The 21672-nt window shown below is 46.9% G+C and overlaps 1 protein-coding gene across 1 annotated transcript in view; it reads right to left on the bottom strand.

Moving 5' to 3' along the window:
- Positions 1-21672, bottom strand: part of LOC146191405 (putative glutamate receptor) — a 39525-nt gene that overhangs the window by 17560 nt on the left and 293 nt on the right. Inside the window, exons 2-7 of the mRNA XM_084600320.1 lie at positions 14609-14709; positions 9727-9811; positions 6663-6821; positions 5469-5625; positions 1647-1864; positions 496-782 (exon numbers count right to left, since the gene is read on the bottom strand). Coding sequence (XP_084456446.1) covers positions 496-782; positions 1647-1864; positions 5469-5625; positions 6663-6821; positions 9727-9811; positions 14609-14709 — 1007 coding nt within the window. The remainder of the gene's footprint in view (positions 1-495; positions 783-1646; positions 1865-5468; positions 5626-6662; positions 6822-9726; positions 9812-14608; positions 14710-21672) is intronic.

Below are 21672 nucleotides of genomic sequence, written 5' to 3'. Positions count from 1 at the left end.
TCCTGCGCGTAGGCTTTACCTGGCTCTGTCACCTATTAAGCCTGCTATCTTTTTGTTCCTCCATCTTCTTTAGTTTGGAGAAGAGAAGCCTAGCCGAGCAACATAGTATTGGTCTTAGTAACTTTCGCGTCTTTTATTTCTACTCTTTTAGATCAAGAGCTCTATTACGCCAGGTTTCGCCAAAGTCATCGGTTGGGACAATTTCACCTTGAAGCCAAGGACTCCCAGTTTGATTTAAAGCTGGGCCCTTAACGTTGCGCTGGTCAATCACCCCAAAGACCTTGACCATTGAATTTCGAACTTTGACTTTGATTCGCATTGAGTTGACCAGTTAGCCCAACGACCTTGGCCTGTGATATGAAAGCTTAACAACGAGGGTAACCAAGCTAACAGCTCTCGCTCTATATCTAGTTATAGAAGAGCTACATCTCCATAAATTTCCATCCTGAACCCCCCGAAAGCATCTCTAATTCCTCAACAGATATTAACACTTGCCTGTCGTAGATTCCTGCGAAGATTTCTTCATCTAGGTGACGAGAAAGGGCATAGCCATTTGCAGACACCTCGAGCGGCTGCGAAGCCACAGCGAAATTGCGCACGTTATAGCGCTCGCAGTAGGCTGCCATATTGTAGTGCATGGCGCCCTGATCGATGATGATCACGGCCCGACCTTCGGCGACCTTGGCCAGATTCGAGTCCTTGAAAAGCTCGTGCATTGGGTGCATGGCCTTTCGGCGGCGGGATCGTGCCCAAACCTTTTTCACCGCTTCCGAGTTGGTATACTGCGGACAAAATGGACCAAACAAACGCATATGGTTAGAGCAAAAAAAGGACCTGAAATTTTTTTTTTTTTTTGGGGGGGGGGGGTGGGGGGGGCTGTTGATCGCGGTGCTGCCTCTACACTGCAAGAATGAAAGGCGTTCTTGTCAAAAAAAAAAACCCTTTTTTGGCAGGACCTTCTGATGTTTCCGCTGAGCCCAGGAACTCCAGGCCGACGCTACCCTCTGGGCTTGCCAGCATCTTGCAACAGTGCTGATAATTACTGCATGGCTTTGGATCACACTAATTGAATGAACACGTGATAAGCGACTTTGTCAGTCAGTCGCAGCATAGGCTTTTCATTTCCCCTTTCGCTTTGCTGTTCTTCTCATCTTTCCATTATCAGACCCCATATTACTTTTATGTGTACAGATATGACCAAATGTCTGATACGGGGACAGTGCATTGCGATCAATAAAGTCTGCCATAAAAAAGTATCAACTCGAACCTAATGGTCGAGTTCCTCTCGCCGATCCTGAACGGCTTGAATCCGCGAAGAAACAAGATGCTTAGGAGTCTATAGGGACCATGCCCTCTCGGTCCAACCGGAACTGAAGGTGTAAATATAAATTCTGCCTCTAAAAAAGAATTTGTACTCCACGGAGCATGAAAAGCAAGATGGAAAAGAAAATAACTAGCATTCCCCGATCACATATTGAGATCTGCCATTAGTTTAGTTGCCTCAGTTTGAGAATTATTTCGTGGCAAAAACAGAAATTCTAGCATGAAGAAGTATTTTTCTTTGCTAATTTACACCTTAGAATGGTGCATATCATTTTGGTTATTGTGCCTCCCACGCACTAGACAGCAGTTATATGACATTTTACATCTGCGAAACTTTCGTAGTGGGTCCCCGAAGCGATCACGGCTGTGAGGTGCGGTCTCTCCGCCACGTCTTCAATGCTGTCCACTTCCGGAATGTAGTTTCGCACAGCTTGTTCAGACTTCAGCAGGCTGGCGAACGAGTTGGCCAACACGACCACAGTCATCAGCCATACGGCGAGTAGTATCCGCTGGGACACGCGACCATAGTATCTTGGACTGCCTGAAAAAAAAAAAGAGTGGTTAGTCATGCATCCCTATCATACCCCAGGGGCGACGTCGGAGAACGATGTGTGTATTCAACTCACAAATATTCTCGTCTTCTTACCCATTACATGCGCTCTATCCAAAACACCTGAACCTCTAGAAGGAGTAATTGATCGACCTTCAAGTAACCAGCAGTTGCGTTTCAAATAATTGATCGCTTTTATGCTTGAGCCTTCAAAGTACAAACACTGCTCCACGGATGATTTATCAATACCCTTGCTTAATCACTTTAATGGTCGTGAAAAACATCCTTGCGCGAACTTAACCGTCTGGCACTGGAAATTGGGTATCGCTGGTTTGCGTGTCCAGGCTCTTAAACTCGGTCAAGGCATGTGCACGAGTGATATTGAAGTAGCGTTTGATCCCGTGCCACTTGCCGCTTATAGCGATGCCCGTATTAAATTTAGCTAATGCAGATTGCCCCCCCCCCCCCCCCTTTCCGTTTCGAACTCAACCGTTTAAATCTCGCAGCCTCTGACAAGTGACAGTTGATATGGCGGGGCACTCATTGGTCGCGGCGGTTTGTGTGACGTAGCAAAATCACATGGCACGGTTCAGTTGACAAATAGGCGCCAAATCGGGCAGCTCGAACTTTCTTTCCTAGGGGTGGTACGGGATATTGAACCAGTCGGGACCTCTGGCACACGCCACGGCTTCTTAAAAGCAGCCTTTAAATTTCTATCGGGTAGCTTTTCACATAAAGTGGTATAATGTCCTGGACGCTATGGTTGTGTTGGTGGTACGATGGAGTGTCTACTAGGCACCGGCGCCGCGTGCCGCCTTAGTGACCCCCGGAAGACTATGAAGAGGAAATAAGGCCAGCCAGGGGCACCAGCGCATATGGCGTCCTGATGGAGGTAAAGAAATAAGGCGGAGAGAGTAAATATATATAGAGAGAAATTTCGGTCACCACGCTCACACAAATCCCCCGGCAAGGAAGCGGCCACCCTAGTCACTGTGGTCGCTATTCAGACAGAAGAGGGTCGGCGAGCGTACGGCTTCGTCCACGAAATGTGAACAACTTCTGAGCGCCGACGCCGATCATAGACGGTATGCGATGGGAAAACGCGGTAGTTTACGGGGGATGTTTGTCATTGTCGGAGCACGGTGTAAGGACCGATCTAGTGGAGTAGAAATTTCTTAAGAGTAGGACTTCACCACCTGATGAAAAGGAGAGAATGGAGTGGGGCTGGTCATAGCGGTCTTTCCGTTCTTGCTGGACGGCTTCAGTGTTGCGGCGAACAATTTGTCGGAAATGGGCCATAAGTGCAGCAAACTGGTCGCCCAACAATGCCGATGGGAGGCAGGAGCAGAGAAGGTGGTGGTGTCAAGTAGTGTTGTTGGTTGACAGCTATAAACTAAGAAGAATGGGCTGTAGCCAGTAGCGCATTGAACAGCGGAATTAAAGGCATATTTAACAAAAGGCAAAACAGTGTCCCAGTTATTGTGGTCAGGACTGAGGCACATGAAGTCATGTCGGACAACATGCGGTAAAAGTGCTCTAGGAGGCCATTGGTCTGAGGACGATAGCTGGAATATGTCTTGTGGACGGTGCTGGCGGTGCGGAGGAACTCCACCAGGACATGGGAAAGCTTCCCACGGTTGCTATCCAGGATACGGGGAGCACCATGGCGCAAGACGATCGCCCTCAGGAAGACCTCGGCAACCTCAGAAGTGGCATCGGAGCGAAGAGGGGCTGTTTCAGCGTGCCACGTCAGATGCTTAATGGCGGTCACAACCCAATGATGACCGGCGGGAGTGAGAGGTAGGGGGCCGAATAAGCTAATGGCGACAGAATCGAAAGGCACGTATGGACAAGGAAGAGGTTGCAGGAGCCAGCAGGAACAGATGTTGACCGCTTACGATGCTGTCAAGACGCACAAGATAATATGTATTTGGTGACGCTGGTAGAAAGCCAGTCCAAAAGTAGGGGCTTTTTAGACAGTCGTACGTCTTATGGTGGCCTAAATGGCCGGCAGTGGCATTGTCGTGGTAAGCTTGCAACACTCGATGATGGAGAGAGCGAGGGACAACGGGAACCCACCGATGACCTGTCGGCTGGTAAACAGAGTGGCAGAGCGTTCCGTGTTTAATCTGGGAAACGCGGAGCTAACGATGCAAACGACCGTTGGGGACCGGTTATTCACCATGGAGGCGAGCGATAATTGTGCTGCAGTAAGGATCAGCCTGTAGCAAGTCCTGGAAGTCAGTGCTACTGTCCAGCAGAGACACGTCAATGGGTGCAAAGTCTAGATGATAATCAGAAGGCTGACGTGAAGGGCAGAGTGTAGAGGCCGCATGGGAATTGGTCGCAGTAGAAGGCAGCGGGCAACGAGAGAGGGCATCAGCATCCAGGTGTTTTCTGTCGGATTTGGAGGCGATGGTGAAGGTATACTTTTGTAGACGTAACAACAAGCGGCTCAGCCGACCTGATAAGTTCTCTGACGACTGCGTACGAGTGTTCAGCACCCTCAAAAACCTCGCAACCGCGGTGGAAAGAGGTGAGGCAGGAGGCAAGCGTTATGCCGCCGGAGGCCCACTGTAGCAGCATTAAAGCATTGCCGTCAAGTGTACAGTTGAGGGTAACAGTTATGAGGTGCTCACGGCCAAGACTTAAAACGTAGGCAAGGGCAGCGAGCACACGCATGGGGGAGGAGGCACAAACGGGGTCGAACTCAGTGTCCGCAATGTAAATGGAAGCGGTCGCGGCAGGAGATGAGGGCAGTCCCTGCGATAAGAAGTCCCAGCCTAAAATCAGCATGTATATATATATATATATATATATATATATATATATATATATATATATATATATATATATATATATATATATATATATATATATATATATATATATATATATATATATATATATATATATATATATATAGAGTGTTCAAAATTAGACTTTACTGATTTTTAAACAAAAAGCAAAATTCCGTACGCAAAGACCGTAGCCAGGCGGACACAAATTGGGTAATAATTGTCCCCGTAAACTCAGTAATTAACTAAAATTTAATAATTAACTTTTCATTCGCTGAAGTTAGCGTATATATTTATATTGAAACGAGACAGAAACAATACCTTTACCAGTACTCTGTGAATATGTGTCTCCTTCGTCTTATACATCGTCGGGTATTCGCACTAACTTCTTCGCAGCATACAACACTAACTGACCCGAAAACACGCACTCCTGGACTGTATATATGCTGACGCGCGCACTTTTTTTTTAATGCATTTCCTGCAAATAGCGCTAGTCAAAGTCTGCTATCTGTCCCTTTTCTTTAGCTCTTGTCTAGTATTCGACACTAAATTCTTCACCACATACAACATCAACTATCCCGACTGCATGCGGACCACGAACAAGATTTGCCCGGGAATCTTTGCAACACCCATCACTGTAAAATGTGGAAGCCTGCTGTCAGGGAACCAAAGCTTTGATATCTTAGTGAGCTTATAGAAACCTACCGCAAGAAACACTTGGCAATCCCCCTATCTCAGACTATTACGGATTCCTGCTGCACGCGCATTTTCGTAAAATGTTCTTATTATTATATTACTTTCGGAAAACAGAAGTCCCAGCAATTCCCATCCGGAGGCGTAAGCTTTCTGCAAAAATTGGCCACTCTTCCTGCGTGGCGTCGGCGATGGAGTCCATTCGCACATAGCCAGCAAGTAGGAGATGATGACGAGGAAGGTGAAGACCAGGATCCACACCTGGGCAAGAAACAGATTGGTGTCGTATATATGGTTCTGCGCTAATTGAACACAGGACAACAGCAATCACTGACCACGTCTCTAAATTGGTTCAGCAGCATATTGACTGCAATAGAGAACAAGAAATAAAATCGTCAATGTCTTTTTGATTTGCCAGTCAATAAGGCTGTCGGTAGTGGTTAATTCGCAACAAAAACATATTGCTCCCGAGTCACACTGAAAAAAGGTAACGCAACGCTTGCGCCTACCTCACATTCGCAATTGCCCGGTTTTAGCTAAAGACCTGCATGTGACATTGCAGAACGGGGTCGCGGTGCAATAATTTTACTAATTAAATCATCTAGGAATTCATAATCCAAGCTTGAAATATCGACATTCGCAATAAATTGCTTGTAAAATTGTCCACTGATCATATTAGAAGCTTAGGAGATTGGTAGTAACAAAATTTTCCGGAAGTGTTAATGGATCAAGCAAAAAACAACAGGTTTTTCTTCTTTTTTTTTTCACGTAAGCTGGAAATTTGGAGTTTGAAAAGAGTGGCGCATTTCTAATACCGCAAAAGGACAGCTGTGTAATAATGGAGTAGCAGCGTCACACTATTCGTCTCGCGTTCTTCGAGCTGGCTTAAAATTGTCTCACACAATCTGAAAAATAAATCCACCCTTGGAAAAATACACAAAGTGGGTACCTTGTAATCTCTCTTTGCGAATTCTTTTTGTGCATTGTCTCGTAATTTTCAAATCTTGTTGCAGTATTTCTTTAAGACGTTGTTATAGGTGGTGACGCCTTTTTACTCTGGGTAATTTTAAGACAGCATGCATAGTAGAACTGCTGGGATTAGCTAGATATACTCATACATGCTCCGCATCTGTACGAGAAGTGTGGACATAAGGGGTGGTCGTACGTTCTCTGCGGCGTATTCGTTAGATTATGACCCCCCCCCCCTTATCGAAGCGAAAGGCAGAATGGTCCCATGCTTAAATCTGATTTCTGCTTCCTCGCGCCGCTGAAGCACAACAACGGTACCAAGCTCGTACCTCGATGTCAAAGGCGCGGATGTAGTCGAAAGCGTCGAATCGGGGAGGAGGCGAGCTTGCAAGGATGCTGAAACCTTTGGCGTCCAGGCAGGGACCGTACCGCACCACTCCGTACCGTTCGTGGTTGATAGTCATGAATGATATGGCAGCGTCCGCTTCCTGCGTAAGATATGCGAAGCGGGTGCGAAGTGTTAGCGACTAATGCAATCTGACGAATATTTCACAGTTTCTAGCCTCTGAAATTTGAGAGCTAATACTGAAATAGTGATGTATTGACAAGAGTTGTCCATGCCAAAGGTATAGCGCCTCTTAAGCTGCAATTTTCTCTTTGTTATACCTCGTTCCTAACAGCGCTGTGCTTTTATGTTGTGCCCCTTAATTAAGCATGCCCGTTAAAGCATGCTTAATAAAGGGGCATATGAGCACTTATACCTCGACAACATAGGTCCAGAAGGCTCTCGATAAAGTGCATCTTTCCTTAACCGTTTAATTGATATATCATATAGAAAGAGCTATGTAAGATGACATGACGTCAGGAAATGTTTAACCACTATGGCGGCCAAAGTACAGTTTCGCAGAGAAATAACGCCTCATTTCCTATTTTGTCCCTCCGCACTGCCAGGGAAGAGAGTATCGCACCCTTTGACAGCATGCACAGCGCGGGTCGTCCTTGAGGATATTTCTTAAAGTGTCGAGTTTACAGTCCTGCCGTCATGTACCCGTTAGGGGATTCTTAGGTGAGATTCCTGTTCATGATGGCTTTGAAGAAAACGTCTTTGGGTACGCGAGGCGCGTGCTCACCAAACCTGAATGCAACTACTTCGTTACGGAGGAGTGTTTAGCCATTGTATGTGCACTAAAGAAAGTATGACCTTATATCTACGGTTGCCAGTTTGACGTCGTCACGGATCATCACGTGCTATGCTGGCTGTCCTCTCTTAAATGCCTGTCCAGACGCCTCGATCGATGGTCTCTCCCCCTTCAGCAGTTTAACATTCATCTTACCTACCAATATGGACGCAGACACATGTACGTCTATGCTTTGTCTCGTTCTCCCCTGTCCAGCGACATTTCTCGCTCCTCGGCGGCAGTTACTGTCCACTCATATCTTACCATCGCTGATATATGCTTGTAGAGCAGCGAGAAGACTCTTGACTTACGTCTATCATTGACGCCATGTCTACGCTTACAAGCTTTGCCCCCTCTCAGACTTTACACCGTCAAGTACATAATTTTGCCCTCTAAGACAGAATCCTCTACCGCCTCGATTACATGCTCCTCACAATCTCCTGCCATTGACGATCTGAAATTAGCGCGTCTTTCGATGCCCGCCAGACTAGGCTGTACCGAAACGAACGAAAACGTCTCAATGGCTGCCCTAGAGCATCGCCGCTACGCTACCGTTCCCAATCCTTCACTACCCACCCTTCTAGGCAGGCCTGGGAGGCGGCACTGCTCAACTGCCATGACCTACAGTCCCAGCGGACCTCGGTCGCTAGGACGCAAGCGACGCAAGACGCCATTGGGGCTCCGGAATAGGAGCTCCACCTAGATTTGTGAGGGCCTGGGTCAATAAGGCCTCGGTCCAAACACCTCCTTGTACAGTGTAAATAAAAGTTTGTCACCACCACCACCGTTGCTGCTATACAACTTTCGTGTAGTCACGTGGTACGGTTCTATTTTGGAGACGTGGTGTGGTACCGTCTTGGTCACATGGTATACCATAGCCTTATTCGAATGTTAAATATACGATGTTGCTTAGCGACGACCCCGCTGGGTTGCCATTTCCAAATTATACCTTACGTGACATTTGAGTGCATGAAAACGTGAACTTGACAAACGTAACTAGTAGAGCTGACCCTTTAAAATGTGCATTGCGTTTAAGGTTAAAGTCGACGCCGCCCGGTCCACAACCTCGAATTCAGATATACGTGCATGCCTTCGCCGGGTCAGATATATTTTCAAGTAATGATAACTGAAATATGCCTGCTTCCGCTGCGAGGAGCTCTGATAAGAAAACGGTGTACTTTATAAAGAAATGGTTACATTTTGCAGAGGATGGAGATCAAAAATTTGTCGATTCTTACCTAGGTTGCTGAACATGACGTCTCCAGCTCTTAAAAGGTAATTATAACTTCTAGCTAGATAGGTCCTTGACAACGGCATTATTGTTTGCCTATATCAATCAACCTACGCAGCCGCCGGCAGCCGATCGAAAATAGCTTTAAAGCGTAAAGGCCATTTTAGTGAACTCGAATGTAGATTTAATGTTTCTGGCTCTTGATAGAGCCTTAAGAAACTTTAAGCTACCCTTGTGTGTCAGTGTTCGCTGGCTTTATATGCCCTCATGACCGCTAAAGCCATGACGGAAAAACCGCTCGGTGGACCTGTCGGGATCTTCTTCAGTTCCGGCAGATTTTGTTTCTGATTATAGGGAGGGCCGGTGTTTTAATGGAAAAAAAAGGTCGTGGTTTAGCTCAGCTAGGCCAAGATATACGTAGCAAAAGCATGTGTGCCTGGCTCTGGGTGGCCTACTCCTCTCCAATTCAATTTAATTCCATCCAGTCCAGTGTAATCCAATCCAATCCAGTCTAATCTAATCTAATCTAATCCAATCTAAACCAATCCAGTCTAATCAAATCCAGTCCAATCAAGTACAGTTCATTCCAGTGAAATAAAATCCAACCAATCCTGCCCAATTCAATCCAAACCAGTCTAAACGAGTCCAATCTTATCTAGTCCAATCCAATCTGTCCAATGCTGCGTACACGCTCGCCCGAAGTGCGCCGCTGACTAGCCTATCATCATCACTACTGTCATCCTCACGCTAGAGAAGGAGAATTAAGATGCGCTACTTATGATCCGGGAGTCAGTCTGATTGTCTAGCTATGTTGTTGTTGCATTAAAGACGAGATATCTTCTAGTTGCTTCCCGATTACCAGATGACGCGGCGAGTGCGCGACGTCCGCCAGCTGTGACGGTTGCTAGGCAACAGCTCTGTGCCTCCCGTCAGGCGAAACGCCTCGTTCGTGGCCAAGGCAGCTTTCGCTACAAAACAGCTTACCCCTCTGTCGAGGGCACCGACCAGTCCGTTCCACGACCCATTGGGCAGGCGCACTCCGTAGTTGACATCTTGCCTCAGAGTGTAACTGCATGAAAACGGGAAAACGAGAAACGATCTTCTGGGCATTTTTTTGTATTATTTTCATATACTTTCGCTGTTATTTGAGATGATTGCGTGAAGGGCGCATGGAGGCTCGACAGGTATCATAGCACGTCGGAAGGAGCCAAATATGGCAAGACTTTATTGTCTGTAATAATTATGAAGATACTGCGCTGTGCAGTAATAAAGAACAAAAGAAAGAGTTTATTTACAAAGGTGCGCATTGATAACAGTTATTTTAAACGCTTCATCGCCAATAAACGTGCTAAAGAAAAAGGGCTATATATTTCATTACGAAATTTTATCTTTTGTACAGGAGACATGAAATAAATATATCATTTGAAGTTCTGTTAAACCAAAGGACCCTAGTTATCCTCTACATTTGCGACAAGCAGAAAAATACAAGAATTTGAAAATCAGGCGTGGAAGAATATGTGCACGGGGCGAATGCGCGAATGTTTGCTCTTTGTGATCTTTGTTTTGTGGCGCGTAAGATACCTCAGTGTATGATGCTTGTTATTTGGCTGGAACGTGAGCAGCACTAAGCGTGCTAGTTAGGCTCAGCCCTCAAAACATAGAATGTTTGCGTTCTGTGTAGTCCAGCGTAGTACCTTAGCTGGAGAACACGTTTCAGAACACAATTCACAATGCGCGCCAAACAATTTGCTTCACTTTATTTTCCGTGACTCTCCAGTAAAGGAACAATAACAGTAAGCGTAATTAAGCTAACTGATCGTGTACAGCCGGTTAGCCATGTGCTGACTTGACGCACTGTAGGCATCAACAGGGGAATTAAGCTGGCTGTGATTTACGTTCTATGCCAGAATATCCTTGTCGCATCATGAAGACTGCACGATGTCGACTCGTGGAGATGAACTCAACAAGGGGTTGATCTCCCGAGTTAAAATAAAAGTTGTAAAGAGGAAGAAGTACACGAGGAATATTCTAGGCAGTGGCATCGTGATCGCTGCGCGTGTTGGACCTGATGGTGTTCGCTGTTGCTGCGCTCGCCCCTGATCTACCCAGTCCTGCTGATCGAGTCCTGCTGATCTCATCAATAAACCCCCATCTATATTTAGTGGAGGTGCTGGGTAAGATCTATCCTCTCACCCTGGAACTCCGCAGCCGCACATTACCACCTCCTACGATGCCTGAGGACGTTAACCACCAAGCCGTACAAGTTGGCTCGGCCATTATCTGCCCCGGCTCCCTCCGCCAGCGAGACCCCGCCATCTTCAGCGGCAATGACGACCATGACGTCGAGGACTGGCTCACATCCTATGAGCGAGTGAGCGCAATTATAACAAATGGGATGCGGAAACGAAGTTAAGCAACGCGATATTCTATCTTACCGGCGTAGCAAATCTATGGTTTCGCAACCATGAAGCGGACATTCGATCATGGTCCGTGTTCAAAGCTAGCCTCGCTGAAGTTTCCGGCCGTCCGGCCGTGAGGAAACTCCGCGCTGAACAGCGCTTGCGTGCGCGGTCTCAGCAGGTTGGTGAGAATTTCACAAGTTATATCGAGGACGTCGTCGACTTGTGCAAGCTCGTGAACGCATGATGTCAGAGGCCGAGAAGATCAAGCACATTCTGCAAGGCATCGATGACGATGCCTTTCAGATGCTGTCCTACTACATCACTTTCGCTCCTCCTTCGACTCTCATCAAAGTTCTTTGGGTCAAACTTCTACAGTCACTCATCGCATCGACACCGGCACCCACGCACCTCTGCGACAGCGCCCCTAACGTGTGTCTGCAACCGTACGCCAGGCTACCGAAGAGCAAGTCGACCTTATGATTCAGAATGGCGGGATTCAGCCCTCGAGCAGCCCTTGGGCGTCACCTGTTGTCCTCGTAAAAAAGAAAGATGGTTCTATCCGCTTCTGTGTCGATTATCGCCGCCTGAATAAGATTACGCGAAAGGACGTCTACCCTCTCCCACGCATCGACGACGCTCTCGATTATTTGCAAGGCGCCGAGCTCTTTTCTTCTCTAGATTTACGTTCCGGCTACTGGCAAGTTCCTCTGGAAGCGGCTGATCGCCCCAAAACTGCCTTTGTAACTCCCGACGGCTTGTACGAATCTACAGTTATGCCGTTGGGCCTTTGTAATGTTCGGGCAGCATTTGAGCGGATGATGAACACTATTTTGCGCGGCCTAAAGTGGAAGACGTGCCTCTGCTACCTCGACGACATCGTCGTCTTTTCTCCTGACTTTGATACACACCTCTAGCGTCTGAAGCACGTTTTGACTTGCCTATCTGATGCCGGACTGCAGCTGAATTTGAAAAAATGTCGTTTTGCCGCCCGCCAGCTCACCATTCTTGGCCACGTTGTCTCCAAAGGAGGTGTATCTCCAGATCCTGCCAAACTTCGTGCCGTAGCAGCCTTTCCCAAACCGACATCCATCAAAGCTCTACGTAGCTTCCTCGGGCTGTGCTCTTACTTTCGCCGCTTTATTAGAAATTTTGCTTCAACTGCTGCTCCCTTGACAGACCTTCTGTCCGCAGTTCCGACCTTTCGTCGTGGTCGCCAACGTGCGACGATGCCTTCAATAATTTACGCCGGATCCTCACGGCACCGCCTGTCCTACGTCACTTCGATCCCACAGCGCCTACTGGGGTCAACACGGACGCCAGTGGTATTGGTCTCGGCGCTGTGCTCGCTCAGCGCAAATCAGGTTATACTGAATACGTGGTCGCCTATGCTAGCCGAACACTCACGAAGGCTGAATCCAATTACTCTGTCACGGAAAAAGAGTGCTTAGCGATTATTTGGGCTCTTACTAAATTCCGCCCTTACCTCTATGACCACCCTTTGACGTAGTGACGGACCACCATGCGCTTTGCTGGCTTTCCTCACTGAAAGACCCGTCCGGCAGACTGGCAAGATGGGCTCTTCGCCTTCAGGAATATGATGTCCGCGTTGTTTACCTCTTCGGCCGCAAGCATCACGACGCCGATGCACTTTCCCGCTGCCCCCTTACAGCTGAGGTCGCGAGCCTTTCCTCTTCCGACGTTTCCCCGCCATCGCTTCACATCCATGACATGCCATCAGCGCAGCGGCAAGATCCTTGGATAAATGCTCTCCTAGATTTTATCTCCAATCCCACAGCTGCTTCTCCATCGCGTGCTCTCGGCCGCCATGCTTCCCACTTCGCCATTCGTGATAACCTCCTCTAGCGCCGTAACTAATGCGCAGATGGCCGCAAGTGGTTGCTAGTTATTCCCCGGCAGCTACGTTCGCAAATCTGTGACTATTTCCACGCTGACCCACAATCCGGTCACGCGGGTGTCTTCAAGACATACACTCGTCTCCGGCTTCGTTACTACTGGCGGGGCATGTACACCTTCGTACTCAAGTACGTTCGCTCATGCCTCACCTGTCAACGTCGCAAGCCATCTCCTCAACGTTCCGCTGGAGAGTTGCTACCGTTACCCAACCCACCACGCCCTTTCGACCGTGTCGGCATTGATTTGTATGGACCGCTTCCCTACACTGCAGCCGGCAACCGCTAGGCTATTGTAGCCGTTGATCATCTGACGAGGTATGCAGAAACCGCCGCACTTCCATCTGCCACAGCGTCAGAAGTAGCTTCCTTCATTTTGCAACAATTTGTTCTTCGCCACGGCGCACTTCGAGAGCTGCTCAGCGACAGAGGACGCGTTTTTTTGAGTGACGTTGTGAAAGCCTTGCTCACCAAGTGCAACATTATTCATAGAACAACCTCCGCCTATCATCCCCAGACTAATGGCCTCACTGAGCGTTTCAATCGTACCCTTGGCGACATGCTCTTTATGTACGTCTCCTCCAACCACTCCAATTGGGACCTCGTCCTTCCGTATGTCACTTACGCTTACAATACCGCAACGCAGTCTACTACTGGCTTCTCTCCTTTTTTTCTCCTCTACGGCCGTCACCCCTCTGCTACAATCGACACCATACTCCCGTATCAGCCAGACATATCAGAGTATACCCCTGCGTCTCAAGCAGCCCAGCATGCGGAAGACTGTCGACTAATTGCCCGCGCATTCACGGCTAACACCCAGTGCCGCAATAAATCCAACCATGGCAACCAACACTCGACACTGGACTTCTCGTCTGGCGCTCTTGTGTGGCTGTGGATACCTTCCAATGCTCCTGGACTGTCTTCAAAATTTCTTGCTAAATACCATGGCCCATAGCGAGTTCTGGAGCGCACCTCTCCGGTTAATTATGTGGTGAAACCTTTTACGCCGTCTCATGATCTACGCCGGCGCGGACGCGAGATTGTTCTCACGTCCAGCGCCTTAAACCCTATTACGACCCTGCCGTCTTGCCCACGCCGTACGTCGCCAGGATGTCTCCTCGTCGTCCTGCGGGTAATTGTAAAGAGGAAGAAGTACACGAGAAACATACTAGGCAGTGGCATCGTGATCGCTGCGCGTGTTGGACCTGACGGTGTTCGCTGTTGCTGTGCTCGCCGCTGATCTGCCCAGTCCTGCTGATCGAGTCCTACTTATCTGATCAATAAACCCCCATCTTACAAAGTAAACTAAAACAAAGCAACATATCAAAGGGAAGCGATTCTAGGTAGCCTCCAAGTCATATCGTGGGACATGTTTATTTAAACTAAGAACATGCCGAAAATGGTACTCACATTGAGAACTCAGTTTTTGCGGTTTCAAATGCCCCTTCATGCATTTCCTGTTCTTGGGCTGGCCACATGTGGCATGTTGATCTCGTTCCCATTATAAATGCACTGTAGTACCTCACAGACCTCTAAAGGGGAAATGATACTGACGTGAAGTTCATCTTCATGGCGACGGCGTTCAGCATGTTTCCGCCGGGGCCTTCCAGTCTCAGCTCCCCGTTCCGCCGCACACCCATCTGAAAGGGGGGCCACTGCAAAAAATAAACGCATTCTATGTCAGCCGCATGCTCACGTCCGGTTGCTCTTTACATTGTAGAGGTTTGGCGTTTCGATGTAGCATGCTTGAGCTCTACTGCGTCACTAAGAAATAAACTTTGATGCTTGGCCAGTTTCTACAAATTTTAACGTGCAGTCAATGCAAAACATATTTTATGCATAATTCTGTTCAGACATTTATTACTGCCTACTCAAATCTTAAAAGTAAATCTTTCTGTACTCTAGCCACAATTACTTGAACACAGAAAGAAAATTGTATATGATTTTCATACAAAAATGGCTACAGAATAAAACATTTGAGCTTCGACACACAAGACCCCTCATGCAATACCCCACACCTGGGGCCTTTGAGGTGTATTCTAAATAAATAAATAGGCATCATGACGCTCCAATTTCCCATCACTGGGGGCTTTATGCCCATGAAGCTGCTAAATTTTTAATTCAATAATGGGACACTTGTATGGTAGGTAGTTGGCATACCTATTCTGAACGCTACCTATAAGAGTCGGCTTTGTCTTTTGCAGTGATGATTATTTTATATTGTGTATCTGTGCTATGATGGTGCTGTATTTCAGGCACCTTAAGACTTGTTTGTAAAAATATACTAAGCACAAATTATCACTATTCCTTCACGCGTCTTTATGCAGGCCCATCAGTTTATTGCCAACCTCTTCCACATTTCATATATCAATCAGATATTTAGCTCAATTCCTTCAAACGTTTTGTTGTTGGCATTGTTAAGCTCAACAAAAATTCGCTTGATGGAAGTTCTTACGCTGTATTTCATTCTCTTCACATTTCTCTGTGCTTGGATTTTCACGAGTGTTGCATGGTACTGCTCTTGGATATTGGTGTTCATTAGCAGCTCAGGACTTTGATGAGTGCAGTTATATTTTCGCAGTTAATATGTATGTCATTGTTGTGCAGTAGGGATGTTGTAGATCTGCCGCCCGCATACGGACGCGTGCCATTGCTTGCCTCCAACACCCACCTAAGCTATTTCCTCTATTGTGGGCAGAGCAGCCCGCCCCCTATCTTGAGAAAGGCGTTCAGCTACCCATGCCGCTGCATGGACTAACATGGGCACTATTCAGCGATGACGATGACTAGCACTTGTAACAAAACTTAAGGTGCCTTTGTAACAATATAACCGAGTGTCGTGGAAAATGGGGATTCTCCTTATCGTCTTCGCTGATGCGAGAGAGCACCTGAAGAAGCAAATGAAACATCACTCTGGCATAGTACAATGTCTGGGAACCAGAATCATCCCTCCTCTCCTGCTCCGAGCTCCCAATCGCCTTCGGCATAGCGGTTTTGCCGCTATTTTTATGTTGTTGGCAGGATACAAGCATAGATGATGCGTGGGAGCGCGTCAGTAGAATTTGGCTAGCAACGTATGTGTGGATGGGGCGACGGTGTGCAGGAGGCAAGGGGGAAGACAGCCTCCCAGTGGGAGAGGGTTCTATACCCTTACCGGAGGTGGTGCTGTTGTATTTGTTTTTGACGTAGTTCGTGGTTCGTACTGCTAGTGGGGCCCTGGGTTCAAGGCTGAGGTCAACCCACGGGGTAATGGCCACCTAGCATGCTTTGTTTTGATTGGAGAATTGTCTTGTAGTGTCGGCCACTGAAGACTACTGCCCTTATTTCTTTGTTAATCAAGTGGTTGAAGAGAGAGTAGTCCAGTCCATTCTGAGCTTAGTCATGCAACACGCTTTGGCTGTGACCAGTTAGGTGTTTAGGCCCTAATCAGTTAGGTTGCTCAGCAATGTAGCGCAAAGTAAGTGTTTTTGTTAATTCATTTTTGATCCTTCCAGTTTTACTCTGAATATATATTATGTTCTAAATATATGCTCTGCTGCCATCATCTTCAAGTATGCCTCCTGGCCTTCTTCCATGTCGAACTACATGACTGAAATATATTCTGGTGTTTGTTGAAGATGACAGCTTTGACAAAGAATGGCACTGTGCTCCTTGCTGAAAGCGAGGATAGGGTCACCTTATGTGTTCGGCATAGCTGTTCAAAGATTAGGACACAAAAGAACCGTGCAAAGTTGCCGTGAAGAAAACTAATGCGCCGTTCCCTGGTTTCTAACAAAATAATTCATGCACATTGTCTGAGTGTGCGTTCTCATGAGAAATCAACATAGTTTCTGCTCACTGCAAGCTGCAAGCTAGCAATGCTGGAGTTGTAGCAGGAGAACACTGCTGTAAAAATAAGCATTCATGAATAATATTCATGTGTCAACCGCAAGTAAAAGCCTAAATTAGAAACTGTGGCTTCAGAAACTGGGGAAATGTACCATACAGGGGCTGTACTGTAGAGCAAATAATAATGCGTACTTATGCACCATGGTAAATGGCGGCCACATCTTATGCTCTTTCTTTTCCTGATACTCCTTTGTAGTTTCATACAACTCGAACATTGTCACACTTGCTGCTGTTGCCTACTTAGCTCCAAAAGGTGTAAACTGGAAAGTGAGAAAGGTGCAAAGAGCGTTACTTTTCAACAGAACGATTTGTCGGGCGCAGGCACATAATCATGTACAACAGGTCACTGCCATCTACCCATTGATGCAGTAGTGCTTTTTTAACACAAGCGTGCAGATTTACTTAAAAAGATTTGCGACACTTTTCCGAGTTAACTTGTTGCCGATACTGTGCCGCTAATTTAGTGCTTAGTAGAATGCAACAGCTTGTGCGGCTGGGTGTAAATGTTGAAAATTCTCTGCTGCAAAGCGAACAAGAAATCTGATATCAATTGCAGGAGGCACAAGGCAATTAGTGCTTGTGCCAGATTATGTGCCTTTAACCCTGTATTTAGCAGTCTGAAAATAGAGCTTTAGAAAAGTGAAAATTGGAATCGTTGGTAATCTAGTATCAAAGAAAACAAACGGTTGAGAGGAAGCCTCGGTTCGCGAGCAAACATTTCAACAGGAGAACTTCTCTTCGGCTCAGGTGAAGACATGTCCTCTTGTTGAAATGTTTGTGAACTGAGGCTCATGCTGAACCCTTGCTTCGTTTTCTTTGATACTGTGGATCCATGTTACCCTCATTTTACCCGATTATGTAGTGACTGCATCTACACACTTGAAATACACATTTGCGCTGCATATGCAGGAAAACATTCAAGAAGGTGTAGAATTAATTAAAAATTAGCTGCTGTGCAGAAAGCCATCACTTTTAATAGAGTATCATGAAACACGAAAAACTGATGAGTGCGTTGGCTTTCTCCTACACCTGATGGGCCTCATCCTATCAAGCTCTCCACTTAAAATCTGTTTTATGAGTCACAATATTTAGAGCAGCCGCAAATCATATCTGCAATAATTTGGCAGCTGTCCAAGAAAGCACACTCTACTGATTTCCGACGTATATACAAGGAAGATTGCGTGCATCAGTTTTGTACGGCCGATCTGCAATCACTATCATTTATCCAAAGGGGTCATTTAAGCTATAGTTGCAAGTTGATGCGTGGATGTATTAGTAAGATCATTCCTTTCTTTTACTGATAAGCTTTTCTTACTGTACAATGTTTACTTCAGTTTCACTGCAGCATATAACACATGTATAAAATATCCTAGACCTAAACTTGATTGAGGCAAGATTGATGAAAGGCGCATACAAAGGGCCATCAAGAACTTAAGTTTGAAAGATGTGCTCATCTAAGTTCCATTATGAGCACTGGCATAAATAAGCTGTTGATTTTAATAACTTTTTGAGTTAATTCAACGACGCCTTAATTGTTTGAATAATATTGCTAAGAAGTAACGATTAGTAAAACTAATTTATTTACAGGGTATGGGGTCGTCGCGGAACGGTCAGTGAACGGTCAGCTACTCAGTCCGCGCGCCTTCACTCTTCTACCTCATCTTCATCCCACTGTCTCTGACCGCTACATATCAATATAGTAATTAAACTAATTCTGGATTTGACGTGTATATGTGAATATTTTAACTACATTCACTGCTGTTTTGGTAATTGGCGAGGAGTGATGCATGCAAGCACTTGGCTGAATGAGCGCTCTGCAAGCGGGCTTTGTCACCGGCGAATTTCAGTTTATTTAGGAATATATTTTTTTAAATCGGTGCTACGAGCGCTGTGCTAGCGGGTTTCCATAGTGCGAGCGAGAGGCGTCTGTTACTTAGACCATTGATTGATTGATTGATTGATTGATTGATTGATTGATCGATTGATCGATTGATTGATTGATTGATTTATTTATTTATTTATTTATTTATTTATTTATTTATTTATTTATTTATTTATTTATTTATTTATTGACGCACTGACTTCTGCCGTCTAAATGGGCTAACCATGGTTTCGCGTAGCCGCGGTTACGCTAACCGTGGTTAACTCTGGCCATGTAAAGAGGGTATTACTGACTGACCGATTAAAAATTTACTGCCACGGATATAAAAGGTTCCCTTACTCCCCTACTCAGGTACGCAGACCCGAATAGGGGGCTGGGACTCCGCGACTAGAAGCGCGCAAGAATACACTGATGAACGCCGTCTGTGAACTGCCCGTGGTGGAGGTCGTGGGTTCGACACAATCTGACGCTGGATCTCCGCAGTGGCCGTCACCTCGGAACCGTCACGATGACAACCGACGCGGCTCCATCTACCCCGCACCTCCACCAAGATGTTACGGGGATGTACTTAATGTAACAGCACTGCGATGGGCTGAACTCGACGCTGAAACTTCAGTAGCCGTGCAGTGTCCACTCTGTCAACGTCGTCCTCTTTCTCAACGCTTTTTCGTGCCCGTGTTCCTCGGTCGTCGCCTTCGTCAGTGAGCACATCACTTTGGTCCCGCGTTTCCAGGTAACACTGTATGTACGCCTCAGAAAAAGTAAAGAGGAAATAATGATAGGGCCGGTCAACGTACATCGATGGCGCGACTTCTCAACTGTCGTTAACAAATCCTACTATGGCTTAACGACAAGCCTGACCCGCAGGGGGAACAGGGAGCTCTTAGAAAATGGGGTAAGCATAGAGCATCAGAGGGATAATCTTTCAAAACTGAAATGATGCCACCCTTTACATATCGTTAGTGTTGGCGGGAGAGACAGGTATTCCCCCTCGCTCGGCCAGTAACTTAGAGGATGGCAGAATCAAATGTATTCCAGCGAATAATGAATGCAAATAAAACAAGCCCTGTCGCTCCATTTTCTATGACGAACAAACTGGCAAGATCAATAGGGCCGGTGTGTAACAAATTCTGCGCTTCTGCAGTGCAGGCCTAATATTTTTGATGAATAACGGCTGTGAAGAGGAAGAAGTGCAAGGAGAACTTCTAGTCAGTGGCATCGTGATCGCTGCGCGTGTTGGACCTGACCGTGTTCGCTGTCGCTGATCTGCCCAGTCTGAGTACCTCAATAATTATTATTATTATTGGTTCACAGGAAGGGAAAGGCGCAGCATATGTCACACTTGTTCCTCAATAACCCCCCCCCCCCCCCCATGCCCCATCTTACATTTGGTGGAGGTGCTGGGTGAGATCCTCTCGCCCTGGATCTCCGCAGCCGCACGTTACCGCCTCCAGCGATGCCTGAAGACAGCAACCACCAAGCCGTACAAGTTGGCTCGCCCATCATCTGTCCCGGCTCCCTCCGCCAGCGAGACCCCGCCATCTTCAGCGGCACTGATGACCATGATGTCGAGGACTGGCTCACATCCTATGAGCGGGTGAGCGCTTCCAACGAATGGGACGCGGAAACTAAGCTAAGCAACGTGATTTTCTGTCACCGGCGTTGCAAATCTATGGTTTCGGAACCATGAAGCGGACATTCCATCATAGTCCGTGTTCAAAGCCAGCTTCTCTGAAGTTTTCGGTCGTCCGGCTGCGAGGAAACTCCGCGCTGAACAGCGCTTGCGTGCTCGGTCTCAGCAGGTTGGCGAGAATTTGGCAAGTGCGTGAACGCCCAGATGTCAGAGGCCGACAAGATCAAGCACATTCTGCAAGGCATCGATGACGACGCCTTTCAGATACTGACAGCTCGAGATATCCGCACCGTCACGGAAGTTGTCACACTGTGTCAAAGTTTTGATGAACTGCGCAAACAAAGGGCCATAACTAGCGCGAACACCATGCACATTGAGTCGCTTGCTGGCCTGACAGATGCAGGTGAACATTCTGCGCTCCTGCCACAAATTAAGAGCTTCATTCGGGAAGAAGTTGCTCAAAAGCTCTCCCTAAATGTCCTGCCATGAAGAGCCTTCATCACACTTAGCTTCCAGTTTGCGCCAGGTTATTCAAAAACAGGTAGCTGAATCTCTTCCTCCAGCCCCTCAATCCATGCCTGTCGCATCCCCATTGACATATCCGGCTGTTGTTGCCTGGCCACCACCTACGTATGCTCCGCCATAACCTGCCTACGTTCAGGTTGCTCTTTCTTGCTCTTGCCCTTGCTTTTGCTCTGTCACATCTTGCTCTTTCACAGTTAGGCCCAACTGTGAATGCTCTCTGTTCTTACCTTTGCGAAAGAGCTCGATGAAATTCGCGTCAGCTAGCGATACGGCAGGTTGGTAATTTTGAACAGGAAGAAGTGCACGGGGAACGTTCTATTCAGTGGCATCGTGATCGCTGCGCATGTTGGACCTGACTTATTCTAGCCACCATACTGACTGTGTTCGCTGTCGCTGAACTGCCCAGTCTGAGTACCTCAATAAGCCCCCTTCTTACACGGCGCGCTTTCCTTTCATATTATACAGGAAGAAAGATGGGCGCCGAAAACGCAGATTAAACAGGTTATAGCGAGCCTCACATCAGTAGGTTACTAATTGGTTGTTTGCTAAGTGCTAAACCAACTACGAAATGTAACTGGGTTCTAAATACCATTTTAATATAATGCGTGTAATTGAATAACCAACGAGTACGCATGGCATGAACTACTGGTGCCTGGCCATAATCTGAACCACTTTAGCATGAATATACAA

The sequence above is a fragment of the Amblyomma maculatum genome, chromosome 4 (assembly GCF_055883805.1).
Source record: "Amblyomma maculatum isolate TAMU_Amacu chromosome 4, ASM5588380v1, whole genome shotgun sequence".
Taxonomy (NCBI): Eukaryota; Metazoa; Arthropoda; class Arachnida; order Ixodida; family Ixodidae; genus Amblyomma; species Amblyomma maculatum.
The sequence above is the reverse complement of the archived record's forward strand: the minus strand, read 5'-3'. Positions and strand labels throughout refer to the sequence as shown.